Source organism: Meles meles, chromosome 2 (genome assembly GCF_922984935.1).
Source record: "Meles meles chromosome 2, mMelMel3.1 paternal haplotype, whole genome shotgun sequence".
NCBI classification, from domain to species: domain Eukaryota; kingdom Metazoa; phylum Chordata; class Mammalia; order Carnivora; family Mustelidae; genus Meles; species Meles meles.
Window position 1 is genome coordinate 194,370,119 of NC_060067.1, and position 15,604 is coordinate 194,385,722.

Consider the following 15,604-nt stretch of genomic DNA (forward strand, 5'->3'; position numbering starts at 1 on the left):
AAAAGAGTTGAGACTGACTCCAAGATGTTGAGTCATCTTGGATGGAATTTGCCATCCTTTGTCCATGGAGACTGGATAACTGTGGGTAGAGCAAGTTTGAAGAAAGTTCAGAGGTTCCATCTGGGACATGGTAAGTTTGAGGTGTCTATTAGATGTCCCCATGGAGAGGTCAAGTATGAAGTCCGAAAAAGGAGTCTGACATTCTGGTGAAGAGTCTAGGTTGGAGATACAAACCATCAGGCTCTAGATGGTTTTTGTAGGCAAGAGACTGAATGAGATCACCAGGGCATGAGTACAGAGAAAACAGAAAGCCCGAGGACTGAACCCAAGAGCATCATCATAGTAAGAAGAGGAACCAGAAAAGGAGACTAGAAGGAGCATCTGTTAAGGGAGGAGGAAACCCAGGACCATGTGGTGTCCTAAAAGCCCAGCCAGGAAAGTATATGGAGAGGGTAATTGTTAACTGCACAAATAACGTTGATAGGACAAGTGTATGATGAGCCCTGCTATCTCACCCTTGACTTAGTGGTGGGGACAGAGACTTTCTCAGATGGGGCTTAAGAGAGAGTAGGAGGAGAGCAATTGGAAAGACATCCTTTCAAGGTGTGAGTATTGTAAGCCCTTTCATCTAGTTATTCCCCATCCCTGAGTCTCAGTCCTTCATCTGTAAAATGGGGATAATAATGGCATTCATCTCATAGCACCACAGTGAGGTTTGAATAAGATACTGTGTGTAAGGAATTCAGCATAGTGCCTGCTACATAGTAATCCCTCCATATGTAGTAGTTGTTTTTGTTTTTGTTTTTTAAATAATACCCTTTTGGGGGGCACCCAGATGGCTCAGTTGGTTAAGTGTCCTACTCTTGGTTTCGGCTCAAGTAATCATCTCAGGTTCCTGAGACTGAGCCTCGGATCAACTCAATTCTCAGTGTGGAATCTCCTTGAGATTCTCTCTCTTTCCCTCTACCTCTCCCCCAGCCCCACCCCTGCTCACGCTCACTTGCTCTCTTGCTCAAATAAATAAATAAATAAAATCTTTAAAAATATATAAAAAATAAATTAATATCCCTTTTCTAAACTCTGCATCTGATTGGGAAAAGGAAATATATTGTTTTCAACAATACATTTTTATTTCACCTGATATGTAGTTTGTTCCAAATGTCTTCTACAGCCCTTTTTCAGAAGGTGGCCTAACATTGTTGCAGTTTTTACTTTTTTTTTTTTTTTTGGTACCAAGACTATTTAACATGATATCTACCCTTTTAACAAATTTTCAAGTGTCCAATACTGTATCATTAAGTAGAGCCACAGTGTTGTAGGGCAGATCTCTAGAACGTATTCATCTGGTATAATTGAAACTTTACACCTGTTGAACAACAGCCCTTCTTCCCACCCCCACCCCTGCGCCTGGGAACCAGCATTCTACTCTCTGCTCCTCCAAGTCGCCATTTTAGATACCTCATGTAAATAGAATCATGCAATATTTGTCCTTCTGTGACTGGCTTATTTCACGGAGCATAATGTCCTCAAACTTCATCCATGTGACAAGATTTCTTTCTTTCCTAAGACCAAATAGCATTCCACTGCATCTGTATACCACATTTTCGCTATCCATTCATCTACCGATCTAAGCTGTTTCCCCATCTTGCCTGTTCTGATATGTTATTTTTTTTAAGATTATTTATTTATTTATTTGACAGACAGAGATCACAAGTAGGCAGAGAGGCAGGCAAAGAGAGAGGAGGAAGCAGGCCTCCGGCTGAGCAGAGAGCCCGATGCAGGGCTCGATCCCAGGACCCGGGACCATGACCTGAGCCAAAGGCAGAGGCTTTAACCCACTGAGCCACCATGCACCCCCTGTTATGTCATTTTTAAGTCTCATTTTCCATGTGATGGCCTTTCACAGTGGTGACCTTTTCATTTTAAATACTTACATTCCACATTCTAGCAATAACTCATGAAACGCTCGGAGCTGTAAGCTACACTCTGTGAGTCAGGCCGATATAGGCTCTATTAGAAACAAAAATTCTCTACGCTGAGAAGTGAAAAGGAAACTTCAGTGTCCTCCAAGTTTCATTTACTTTTTTTTGTTTGTTTGTTTTTATTAAAGTCTGACCATGGATTTAAGAAGAACACAGCAACCTACTTTTAGGCATTTTAATTCTCTCCGTATTTGATAACATACTGCTTTATAAACTTCACACATTTTAGTTTTCTTCTTACAAAGTTATGAAGAGAGAGAACACAAAATGAGGTGTGTTCCTCTTCTGTTACTGTGGGAACAGATATCCTGTTGCTAAAAATGTCACATTGTTCTTCAATGTCAGATAAGTGAAGGTCTAAGCCAGAAGCTTTGAAAAGACAGCAAAAGCGACACCCTGAGCATTTCCCTGGCATTTGCGAAGGCTGTGCCCTTTGCTTCGGGGAGATAAACTCGACCCTTCTATTATGAAATAACATAATCAGTCATTTGCCAAAGCCTTACTTTCACAGCTGCTGCGGCACATGTGAACTCAGAGGGGGATTTGTCTCATGGTCATGTAGGAGAAGAAGAAAAGTCATCTCTTTTGCCCCATGGGATCAAGATGGATAAGTTAAGGCAGGCAGAATCATGAACAAACGTCAGCAATGCAGAATGATAGGAAAGTTACAGAATGTAGAGTAGGCTTTCTAGACCAATCCCATCGAGACCAGCCCAGATCACTCACCTTATTGCCATCAGGCGGGCCAACCAACATCCCACAGTTTCTTCTCCATGGGTCTGCTATGCTATTCGTTGATCAGGTCTTTGGCAGTTTCATCATCTAATGTATGTTGTGTGGATTTTTGAGTGATTGAACAGAAGAGCACATTCTGGAGCCCAATATGACTTTAGAAATCACTGAGGATCTCCTCCACAGAACCTCCAAACCAATGAACATGAACCTCTTCTTGGATACACTTGCGCATGGAGAGCTCAGTCACTTTCAGAAGCAGCTCTGCAGGGCTCAATCCATTGTTGGGTCTAATTATGAGAAAGTATTTATAATATTGGGTCATAATCTGCCTTAACTTCTGCATATTCTTCCCACAGAGCAAAAGAGATGAAGTTCTCTCCCTTTTCTATATGACAGTTTTCATATTTTTGTTCTCTCTACCCTACTCTTTGCTTTGTGCAAAGCATTCCTGTGCCTTCCAAGCATTTCAGTTTTTAAGAAAAAAATGACTCATTTATGGAGAGCTATGGCAACACACCAGACACTGGACTAAGTCCTTACATTTCCACACCTGATTCTCACGAGCTTTAGGAGGGGGGTTTTATTAATGTCCACATTTTGCACACAAGGAAGTTCAGGTGCCAGGACCTGCCCCAGTCTGTCTGACTCCAGATCCACAGGTCAACCAGTAGCTTCCACAACCTCTGTTTTCTGGTATAACTCGACTCTTGAACCTTCCTGGCACCGTTCTTAAAATATGACACCTTCCCATGATTCAAAATCATACTCTCCATCTGAGTACAGAGGACTTGCAACTATAGATAGCTTTTCGTTTTTTTTTCTGGCTACTGAGTTCATTTTATGTTTAATTTGGGCACTTTAAGGAGGAACATGCCTTCTCCACCCCACCATGGTCCCACCACTCCTTCTTATCTAACGCCTGGTCCGATCTGCATATTCTGGGCACATTCCTAGCCCAGGGTAGTCACCCGAGTTGGCTAGGCTTGCCTGCCACCAATATACCTTTTCCACTGCTGACATTCATCTTTCATGAGTCTCCTTGCTCCTTAATTCCTCAAGGAGCCTAACCTAGAGTTAGTGATCTCTTTCATCAACAGCTTCCCCTTAGCATTCCTGGTTGAATTCATCTGAGCCAAGATGTTCAATGCTATTCTGAATAACCAAATGCTGTCTCTTAGAAAATTAACTGTCTTGGAGTTTAAGTGCTGTTCCTTTCATTTGTAGAATCCAAGCCCCAGCAAACTGGTGTTTCTAGCTCCTCCCTCCCTCACAGTTCAACAGTTGGAAAAAAGTAAAAAGGAACGTATACCAACAAAAGTTCGTGTGCCTTGGCCTAGAGTCAAAGACCTTAACCTTACATGTCTTGAAAAGATGGAGACACAAAACAACGAAGATGATTTTCGGCAGTCATCTGTCTGCCACCAAATTCAGTAGGAAAAAAATTTACTCTTGTTTTAAGTTAATTTTTCCTACTCGAAGTAATCCAGATTAATAACATATTTCCTCTCCCCTCTTCAGGTTCTTTCTCCTACTCTTACCACATTCTCCTCAAAGAAACATGTATAATGTGGTTTTCTCTCCTGATACCTCTGAGAGAGAATTTCATTAATGAGGAGATCAAAGTGAAAAACTAGTCTAAGACATGATTTATATTTTTTTAAAGATTTTATTTATTTATTTGACAGAGAGAGATCACAAGTAGGCAGAGAGGCAGACAGAGAGAGAGGGGGAAGCAGGCTCCCCGCTGAGCAGAGAGCCCGATGCCGGACTCGATCCCAGGACCCTGGAATCATGACCTGAGCCGAAGGCAGAGGCTTTAACCCACTGAGCCACTCAGGTGCCCCATGATTTACATTTCTATGGCAGGATATTTCCAAGCTTTGTGTAGGTAGCCTGTAGAGCTGATTTTTTTTTTTTAGTTTTGTCTATAGCAATTTAAGTGTGGTATGACTCACCAAGTGTTATTTCATCTGTTACACACACATATATTAAGACTCAAAATTGTGAGAGAAGTTCAAAAAGTGAAATAGTTCTACACTGTCTTAGAAGAACCAATAAATGGGTAAAAACCATTCTTATACACAATGCTATACAACCAAATCGATCATATTATCCATGACAACGATGGTCTTAGACAGAACAGGCTTTAGTACTTGACATGTAGCAACTCCAAAAGGATACACACAGGGAAGCCAATCCAGTAAGGGTTGCGGCCATTGGATTTTCCTTTTAATTTTGAAGGGAAAAAATTCCTTTGAGCATATAACTCAAATCCTTTGGCATGATTTATATTACTTAACAAAATTCTTACTTCGCATAAGCAAAACTGAAGAGATGAAGAGACTCATGTTATATGGAAAACTCTTCAGTGAAACTGCATTATTATGAGAAATTCCATGGATACTGCCCTCGCCCAAAATAGCTTTATACTGAATTGCATTTAGACCTCTAGCAAGATTCAACATTTTAAATTATAATTACTGTAGTTTCATAACATTATAGTCTTACTTCATAACAATACAGTTTTGCTTTATTATAAAAACTACTAATACCATGGATATATTCCTACTAGAACATTTTAAGTTCTGGCTAACTGAAAGATTTCTGTCCATTAATTCTGGAGATTTTAAAATTGTATACACTTGATCTTAGCCAAAAGGCCGAGAGTAAAAGAGTATCCCTTTTAATGAGGGTGCTTAAACAACAACAACAATCTTATTAAATAAAATTGAATAAAGAAATCTGTCTTTTTACCCAGGGTTGGAATTTCTTAACTTCTTAACTTGTAAGAACGTGCTTTCCAGTATCCACGAACCTCTTTAGTTTATGCAGAATTTTATGTATGTATGAATTTGTATATTTTTCCTAAGAGAAGAATCAGTCATTTTCATCAGATTTTTTTAAGGTAGCTGTGACTAAGAGAAAGAGATATATTTGATTTTTTTCAAAGTATTCAATTAAAAGTCTGAGAAAAAGAATTATGACTTTTTATGAGATCGATAGCCTCTCTGACATCAACCGTTATTATAATGATGGTTGGCCAAGAATACCAAATAGTACCATTTAAACCTTTACTAGGCAAGATTTCTAAGTTTATATAGTCTTCCTTAATTCATTCCCCATCCTTGCATTAATGCTCTAGAATACTTCTGGCTATCTGTCTTAACAACTGGCACCACATCAAACACTCAAAAAAACCACCTCTCTTCCCATGGTGGGGTAGGGGAGAGTTGAGAAAAAAATTTTGCTTCAGAGTTTCCTTTAGTCATGATGAGGCTGATGCCTTATCATCATATTTGACTGTGTGGGTAGACATCACAGTGGTATGAAGGGAGAGTTAGGCAGTAAGGAGCCTTCCACTCTCTTCCTTTCACGGACGACCCCTCCGCCATGTTTAGCCTCTTAGGTTACATAGCCTTGGAGGTATTAAACATTTGTTTCTCCAGTTTCTTTCTCCTTTACCTAAGACTTAAAACCAACAGCAGCTCTAACCAACGGGGGGTACTTTCTAACCTTCATCAGGGGCTGGTGTCTGTGTCTACTTCATTTTCACACCCAGGTACCTCCAACTTGCACTGCTCGGATATTTTAAAGCTCAATTCTCTTAGTATCTTAGAGTGAAATTTAAAAAAAAGAGAGATTCACTGAGTGGAAAGGAAACAAAATTCCCTTTCCATTTAATCACTTTTAGTTCATGATTCTTTTTATTTATTTATTTATTTGATAGATAGAGATCACAAGTACGCAGAAAGGCAGGCAGAGAGAGAGGAGGAAGCAGGCTCCCTGCTGAGCAGAGATTCCTGATGCGGGGCTCGATCCCAGGACCGTGGGATCATGACCTGAGCCGAAGGCAGAGGCTTTAACCCACTGAGCCACCCAGGCGCCCCTAGTTCATGATTCTTTAGATCTGTAAGTCAGGGAAAAAAAGTGAGGCAACCTGTTTTATTATATTTGGGGGATAATTTCCAGGGTGGGGGAGGCGGTCAGGAGACATCTGCTGTAAGATTTTTCTATTAAAGGGAAATGAATTCTCCAACCAATAGACAACCTGATACTACTTTGCTGTCACAGGTACCAAACACAAAACTTCTGAGGGAAAAATTCCATGATGCCAACACTCTCAAAGCTCCCACGCAACATCACAGTGCAGTGCTGTGTGAAAACTGGTCTTATTTCCAAAAACACTTGGCAGATTCATTTTCTTCCTGTTTCCATGCTTGTTCTGTGCTATGTACTGGCTGGTACCTAATCCTCTGAGTGGATTCCTTAAAGGTCTTGCAAATACAGCTGACGAGAAAGCTGAATAAAGCCTTCTCTGCCACATTGCAAAAAGAGAAGTTTGTATTAATGGATAATGTATATCTCTTTTATTCTTCCCTCAAACTCAGCCTGAAAACCAGAACTTAGCTGCCAATGTGCTGGAGGTAAATTCTTCACAGACACACAGACAAACCACAGCAGAAGCCCCTCCTTCACACCTTCCTTCTGTGGTGCTTTCTAACTGAATCACTTCTTACCTGACGGTGGCTCCAGCTAAGGTCACTGACGCGGCCACCAACTGCTGATTTGGGGCTTCACACCTGCGCAGATCTCCCCCCATCCCCTGCCCACGTGACACTCTCATATTGCTTTTCATAAACCCCTTCTCCTTGCTCCTGTCCTCCTGACCCATAGCCATACCTCAGGCTCTTTCACGACAAACTGGTCCTTCCCCTCCAGTGAGTCCTCTCCTGCCATCCCAGATGAGCTCAGGTAGCTGACTCTTGATACCCCTGACCATTCTGGAACCTTCCCCAAACATGGGTCAGAGGTCAGCCATGACAGATGCTGCCATGCATTAAATTATTCCTCCTTTCTTTGCCTCCATCACTCACTGAACAGATCTCCATGAGCCAAACACAAGGACTGGTCGATTTCTTGTCTGTCATCTCATTTTGCTGCTGGGCATTTTTACTCACACAGATGTAAATTGAATCTAAACCAACTCCATATAGCCCGTCCGTCCAGAAAATCCCTTACAGTCATCCTCACAAGCCTACTTGGAGATGGAAAAGTCAACTCTATTCTCCTCACTCATTTTAGAGTCATTTGTATTTACAGTGTTGCTCTAGCTACTGAGATGTACAGTGATTTGCCTTGATAAAATTTTTTTATCTCAAAAAAGTAATTACCTCAGAAATTTAGATAAGTACATATATTATGATGATTAGATTATAGGGAAAGTCTAAAATTTTTCCAGATTTTAACCCAGTAATAAATCCTGGTAGATAACAGTTTGCCTCTGAAATTCATACATGTGTGTCCTGTGTGAATGGTTCATATAGCCTTGTTTCTCACATACATAATTCCTGACCGCATGGTGCTAATTCTTGCTTCTCTCGCATTAACAACTACACCTTTTGAACCTCTGGTTCATTACAGGGATGAATGATATAAATACTGTTTGTCTATACTGCAGAATTTAGTCCTCTGATTTTTTGGAATTACTTTTCCTGGGCCATTCTGACATAGAAATCTGTGAATTCATTTATGGTTTTATATGGTAATAATTTATTTTCCACTCAGAGCAATATAGAAATACTTCCTATACATATGACATCCTTTAAATATTTCTTTATGACAAGCTGTCCTTAAGAAATGATTCATGAATGACTAAAATGCTTTCAAATTTTAAGGTACAGATTTTCAATCATATATAATGTATAGAAAGGTACACAATGCTAGGCCAAAAAAAAGAAAAAGAATTTTTTTTTCTAAAATTGATTTCATAATGCAGTTCAAAATAAGCACTGTTATAAACAAAATTTTCGTTGTGGTACATAGTTTTCTATGTTGTGTCAAGGTCATAAACCTGAAAATTTCATGCAGAGGGAAATATTATAAGCCATATGTTTTTCAAGATTGCAATTACAGAAGACGAAAGATACTTTTTAGCATCTTTCTTAAATATTTAACAATACTTTAGATGGAGTTTCGTATTCATTCAATGGCTGCATGTAAAACTTGGCTGTGAAAAGTTCCAGTTAGTGACTGGGCTACAGAAAAACAAAAACAAAACAAAACAAAACAAAAAAACAAAAAAAACTTAAAAACTCACTTTCCAGGACACACCCCACCAGTCACTACATCCAGGAGCTCAGCAGGCTGGGCCTCTCCTCATCTTCTCCTGTGTTTTCAATAGTTCTTCACTTTTAAAAACTTTAAAGAACAGTAGGGCCTTAGACCAAAGATACAGAACAGTGATAATATATTAATTTGTATACTAACTAATTCAATCTGGTATTTTTAAGACTCTTCAGGAGCCTGAAATGCATACATATAGTCTTGTGGGCACAATCAAAGCTAACTGTAACTGAACTTGGTTTCGAGTTACAGTTAAAATTGTATCTCCGTTCTCCAAGAGATGATTTTCCTAATAATTAGTTCAGTCTAACAATAAAGTCTTTTCTAAAATTCTAATGGTATTATTTCATTAGTAAACTCCTACCTGGTTTAACAGGATGAAAGCCTAAGTCTATTTGCAGTATTTTTTTTTAACCCATAATCAGTGTTACTGACAACATCAAAACAAGATTCAAGGCAATTTTCCCATGTTTAGTAACAAAGTAACACGATGCTTTTTCACAAGAATTCTCCTGCTTTTAACACTCACGGTAACACCTTATAACAATAGGATTGGGATTATATTTACAAAACAACCAAACTGATTCGGGCGAGGTGGCAAAAATATTCTCAAGTAATCCATCAAAGTTACAGACAGCTCTGAAGCGTTTGAGGTAGGTCAGGGCTTCCTATTGTTTAAATGTCCAGGGCTCCTCAGGGAGCAGACCTGAAAGACAGGGTGGTTCTGACAAGAGAGTGGTTTCTGGAACAGCTTAGGGAAGTACGTAATCAGTAAGCACCATCATTACAATGGAATGTTGATTGTGGATGTGGTACGGCTACGAAACAGGGAAATTAGATTAACTCTTGGTCCTTTCAAACCATCTGCTTTAAAGTGAAAAATCATGGAAATATGCAGTTAATTGACTACCTCCATTTCAGGCCTGTATTTTAGAAGTTGAAACTGTTTTAAAATAAGTAGAAAAAGTTCACAAATGGTGGTTTTTACCTAGGGGGCATATGTGTGTTTGTGTGTATTCAGCCGTAAGGTATTTTAACCAAACGCTCTCACTAATGTTTCGTCTCATTCGCATGTATTATGTGATCTCCACCATGCCGTGTGCTGTGTTGTGGATAGACAGGCATCCTTAACAGTGGTGAGCTCAACTTCTGAACTCGGTTGATCCAATTCAAACACAATATGTATCTATTGAATGTCTACAACGTTATTAGCCCAGGTTGAACACATGGAAGCATATATATGACTCTCCGACAAGTATCTTGAGATATCCCGGGGGACATAGAACGCTCAGAGATTCAAGCAATCAAAACAATAAATTATTAAGACACCAAAAAGAGGCCTATCAAGTGCTAAATGAGTTTGGAACAGGGAGAAGCCAGTGGCTTAGCAGAAAAGCTTATTCTTCTAGAATAGTTTGCTTCATGAGACATAAGCCCAAACAGTTGTGTTCCTTATGTTAGCCCCTTGCCTAGAAACATCCATTCACTAGAGGATAGCCCTAAGTCTAAGAACCAGTGCCCTTCCTCCTGTCCAAGAAGATTCCATTCAAATCCCTCACGCGAGCAGAGTAACAATGTTCTGACCGCTCTCAGGACCATAAAAGCCAAATCACCCCCTGCGTTTATTTTATATTGACTCCCGCGGATGCTTTTAGCATCTCTTGTTGGTAGAGGGGCATGCCCACTGGCCAACTGCTTCTGTTCTTCCTAATTACCTCCTGTGCCCTCTGACACATAAGACAGTGATTTCAGAAATAAAGGAAGATAGAGAGGATATTGAAAAAAATCTCTAGACATCAGTTTTCAAAGTAAATAAAGTTTGACAGCTGACTACTGTCATAAGAGTGAAGGCTCTTATTGTCGTCTACAGGGATGATGTTAACAGCGGACTGTGTGCTATTAACAGGATGTCTTTGCTCTTTTCGCAGAGCCAGATAACAGTGAATGGAAATTCTGGAGGTGCTGTGAGTCCAATGAGTTACTATCAAAGGCCGTTTTCCCCTTCAGCTTACTCTCTCCCAGGCTCGCTCAATTCAAGCATTATCATGCAGCATGGCCGCTCACTGGGTGAGTCACTTGATAGCCCTGATTTCCATGACAACTTCAACACAACAAGCACAAACCACATGGGAAGATACCAGAGCAACTTTTCAAGAAAGGAGCAAGAGACATTCAACACTCCACTATTTAATGACCCTATCCTAGGGGAGGAATCAAGAGCAGAGGATTCAACACCAGAGGACATAGGCATCCAGGGATCCCAAGACGATGGCTGCTTCTCCCTCTGAGGCTATTAAGTGTTCGTGGTTTGGGGTAGAAAGAAAAAGGGGGCCAGTTAAGCAGGAGAGTTCACACGACCAGAACATTTACATAGCACATGTCTACCGATGGCAAATCCCATCCATGTTCAAGACAGCCTGTTCTTTTGTGAAAAGCTTTCATTGCAGAAAATGGTCTTGGTATTTGTAGAGAATTGTTGAACAGTTAAAACAGCCTAACAAGGGGACAGGCTGCATCACCAAACAGTAAACAGTAAAACACTGCCTCACAGAGTAGTAAACAGCTCCTCGAACTGAGACCAGAAGACCATCAGTCAGGGACAGGCGTTCCTTTCAATAATGATCCCTGAATTGTATAGAGTTCTTAATCCTTCGAAAAATTTAGAATTTCATGAAAGAGAGCTATCCTCCAGGGAAAAAAATGAATATTTGTTCATAAAAAAGTTGTAAGTCTGTAATTTCACGGGGCTTGGGACCTCTTTGAAACCTCCTGGATAAGAACTTGTACCATATAATGACAAACATTTTTATGTGGCAAAATATATTAGAAGTATTTAGAAAATAACAGAAGTATTTCTCGGTTTTTAAAAACATTACCAACAACAACAACAAAAAATCCCACCCAAAACACTAAAAATCAAACCAAATCAAACCATCATCCAAATTCCAGCTGAGAAAGTTTCCATGATGTTGAGCGACTGGAAAGCTTCCAGGCAGCAGGCAGGAGGGGGTGGAAAGTGAGCCAGCTACGCACCTCTCAGGAAATCAGGGCAGGACCAATGCTCTGGGCACCACCAACCAGCGACAGGAAGAAAGTCGAACACAGGGCTTTCACTCCCATTTCTTCATTAACACCAGCAACCCTTCATCTTCCCCAACATTGTTTGCTGAAAGACGTGATGCCATTGGCTTACTCAGGACCATGGCAGATCTCAGCTTCTGTGGTCCACAAAACCTCTATAACACTTACATGGAGCCCTGAGACTCATTAAAGAAAAATCTAAATATACTTGTGCCTTCTCTAATACTGCTCCTGGGCATCATCTGTGAATCTTAGAATGATGTTCTTTAAAGCGTAAGGAAGTAGAATACCCTTGTGCCTGGATGTTTCTCTTAAACCATCAGTCCCTGGTGCAGGATTATGATGGGAGTCTCTTATACGTAGATTTTTTACAGAGCTATGCATTATCACACATCTATAGTAAAACTACAAGTTATTCTAGGCCCCAATGTTCTCCCAAATAATTATTATCCGTTTGACTCTCTGTCCTCATTATCTGTCTTTAAAAAAACACAACTTTGTCCCTTCTACCGCAAGAAACAAAATATATAAATACTTGAATGCAGACAGGCTTTGATATTAGAACATATCAATGGGTAGAGTCACATACAAACCATACTACATGGAAAGAAATTCCCTCTATAAACACATTGGAACAGATTCCCATCTGCCAGTGTTGAGATAGGTCCTGAGTAGAGTGTAGAAATCTATCCTGCCTTAGAGAAACATTATATTGAGTAGAGGCCAAAAGGACAATAAAAATGAGAGTGAGTGGACCTTTTATAAAAGACAAATGAAATAAATAATAGTCCAAATTTGTACTATGTAAGCTATAAATTCATTGACTCTTGTGAACCGTGTGTGAAGACAGAGTTAATACTGCTTGCTGGGGCTGGGATTTTGCACAAATGAGGTGCTCAAAAAGTATTTGCTGTTTATTTGAAACACCATCCTCAAGGTTCCCAACTCAAATCCTTTTGGGGATTAAGTGGGAAATCAGAGTCAAATACCACATGTGTCTTAATTTGGAGTGGGTTGGAAAAGACACTGGCTTTATGTACAATGGGAGGTGAGGCCATTCTTCATCAGAAATGGATCGAAAATGTTTTTCTGTTGCAATTCAACTGAACATAGCCATTGTAAGAGTAAAAGCTGTTATAAATGTTATAATAGATTTTAGCTTATAGGCATCCTCGCTGGACTTAACTCATAATGATGAGTTAAATCTTTTTAAAATCTTACTTATGGAGTTTTTTATAAATCTGTTACAAAAACACAGTCATATCTTTTGAGAGCGAGAGAGACAATTAATTAATGCTACTCTGAAACATTAAAACTTTTCCATACCCACATAAAAAGAGACCTTTCTGAGTCCCGTATCAGACAACCTATGTCAAGAATCATTCTTGCTCACCAGAATTTTAAGATTTGTTGTAAAGAAGCAGGAAGTCATATTATCAATTGTACAAAAGGAATGGTAAAGATGTTGATCTTCAGACATATCTGTGAACTAAGAGTCAGTGGATTATATAGTACTTAAAGTCCTCTCTGTTTCTTAGGAAAGTTTACGAAAAGTTAATAAACATGGCATGAAGATAGGAACAGGAGAAATCACATCTAATTTATAGGCCTAGGGCAATTTTTAAACTCAAGGGGCAAGAAGTGGGTTTTGGTATTTTAAAGCAAAAGCAAAGATATTATCGTCATCATGGCTACTTAGCTAAACGTCAATACCAATAATTTAAAATCATTTATTTAATCCGTAAGCTTTCACATCTAAGTATACGTTCAGGGGTGAAGATTTCTTAATGTGATTTTTGTTTTTATTTTTACGAAATTGCTGCTGTATACTCGACAGTCCTGTCTCTTATTCTCAGGACATTTCAGCACTTTTAAGTACTAGCAGTCAGCAGCTTCACAAAAATAGTATGAAGGGCTCAGTTTCTGCCTCCTCATCTAGAAAACGGACCCCCTCCCCCCAACACAGTAGAAGGATAAGACGACGTCGTGCAGGTGCCTTCTTAACACAAAGGCTGCTCCACGGTCACACGGTCTTCCAGCAAGTGCTATTCTTCCCCTCCCCCTTCATCAGAAAACGACGAGGACCTTGTTGTTCCAGTTGAGTGGGGTACCTACCTGCAGGCTAGCAACAGACAGCTCGAATGTAAGGGAAACGGGTTCAAAGAGACAGTGATGGCAACAGATTCTGCGTTACAGTTGCCGTCAATACACAAGAGGCACCATCAAGTCCTGATTCCCTGTGCGTGCGATACACTGTGTCTCCCCACACTGTCTCCGCAGACTCCGCAGAGTCGTATCCCCAGCACGCGCAGTCCCTGGACGGCACCATGGGCAGCTCCATCCCACTGTACAGGTCCTCCGAGGAGGAGAAGAGAGTGACGGTCATCAAAGCCCCGCACTACCCGGGGATCGGGCCCGTGGATGAATCCGGAATCCCCACAGCCATTAGAACGGTAGGAAAAGCCCGGGTGCGCGTTGTTGCGGGGCTGGGCACAGAGGCTACAAAGGATGGATTGTCCACGGCTTGGTGCATTCCCCTGCTCTTACGTGATGAGGATGGCCCTCTGGGCCCTCTGAGTGCTCATGACTAGTATGCTGTGTGTGGCTGAGAAAGAGAAAAAGATCTCGGGGATCGAAGCTGATCACACAATCTGTTTTTGCATTTTGATTGAAAATCCTGAAAATTGTGATCGTGGGAACCCCCCCACCCCAAAAAAGAAATGTTTTGTTTTGTTTTACCTTTTTCCAAGGAGTGTTAGGGCAATAGAGAGAAAAGAGAAGGAACGAGAAAATGTGAATTCTTTGGCTGCGTTGAATTCCCACGTGCATTGCAAATAAACCAGCGATTTGTTTCTTGAAAGGGCTGTGTGTTCCCATCGGGAGACTGGGAACTGTGAATTGGGCATTGGGAGGTGAGATGATTGCAGTGAAGGGAGTTAATGTCATGGAAAGGAAAAACTGTGAAGAAAAATACACATCTGAGTGTCCCTCGTCAGCTGCGCCTGCTGCGAGCCCTCGGGGATGATAAGTGAAAGTGTTTGGATTTTTTTTTTTTTTTAAGTCTTTAAACTCTGCCAAAGCAGTGCTCAGTGTGTCAGGGCAGCCCCTTCTGGCAAAGCTCAGCAGCGGCTGAGGCGGCTTGCTGACCAGTCTCCTTGCGGAGAAGGTTTGTGCTAGCCGCGGAAGGAAGACTCTGGGAGCCAGGATGAGAGCAGCCGCACCCCTGCAGGTGAATTGGGGGGCTGTGTGAGAAGTGGGCGCAGGCTAAATAGAAGTGCCTGCAACACCCACATACCTGGGGGCTCGGGTTGGGGGGGGGCGGTTGCCAAGAGCTGCTTCCCTGGAATGCAGATCCTGGGGGGGACAAAGAAAATAGTGGATAGAGGAAAAGAATGGGAAAGGGATCAGGAAAAAAGCAGTGGTAAGATTGCCTCTCTCCTGTGGGACTTACACGTTCTAAGAGTTAAAAATTGATGAGTCCAGGCATCTGTATTAGAACCGAAAGCCAGAAAGTCAGTCTGTAGGGCAGTTGCTGGGGTTGTAGACTTGCTATGTTCTAGGAACGCCGAATATGGCTAATTATAAAGTCTGACCAATCTATGTTGAGACTGATGATTGTCATATTTAAGTAACAGAAAAAGTTTGGGGATTGTCACTAACAGTACTGTGATGACTACATGTTT

The 15,604-nt window shown here is 40.8% G+C and overlaps 1 protein-coding gene across 22 annotated transcripts in view; it reads left to right on the forward strand.

Annotated features, from left to right (window-relative positions):
• The window catches only part of SORBS2 (sorbin and SH3 domain containing 2), a 355,104-nt gene that overhangs the window by 272,252 nt on the left and 67,248 nt on the right, over positions 1-15,604 (forward strand). For 16 of the 22 annotated variants that reach the window (XM_045997808.1, XM_045997805.1, XM_045997809.1 and 13 more), the window contains 2 exons: positions 10,769-10,907; positions 14,202-14,374. In XM_045997808.1, coding sequence (XP_045853764.1) covers positions 10,769-10,907; positions 14,202-14,374 — 312 coding nt within the window. Of the gene's footprint in view, positions 1-10,768; positions 10,908-14,201; positions 14,375-14,994; positions 15,151-15,604 lie in introns of those variants that run through there. The other 6 variants (XM_045997820.1, XM_045997822.1, XM_045997823.1 and 3 more) reach the window with 3 other exon arrangements.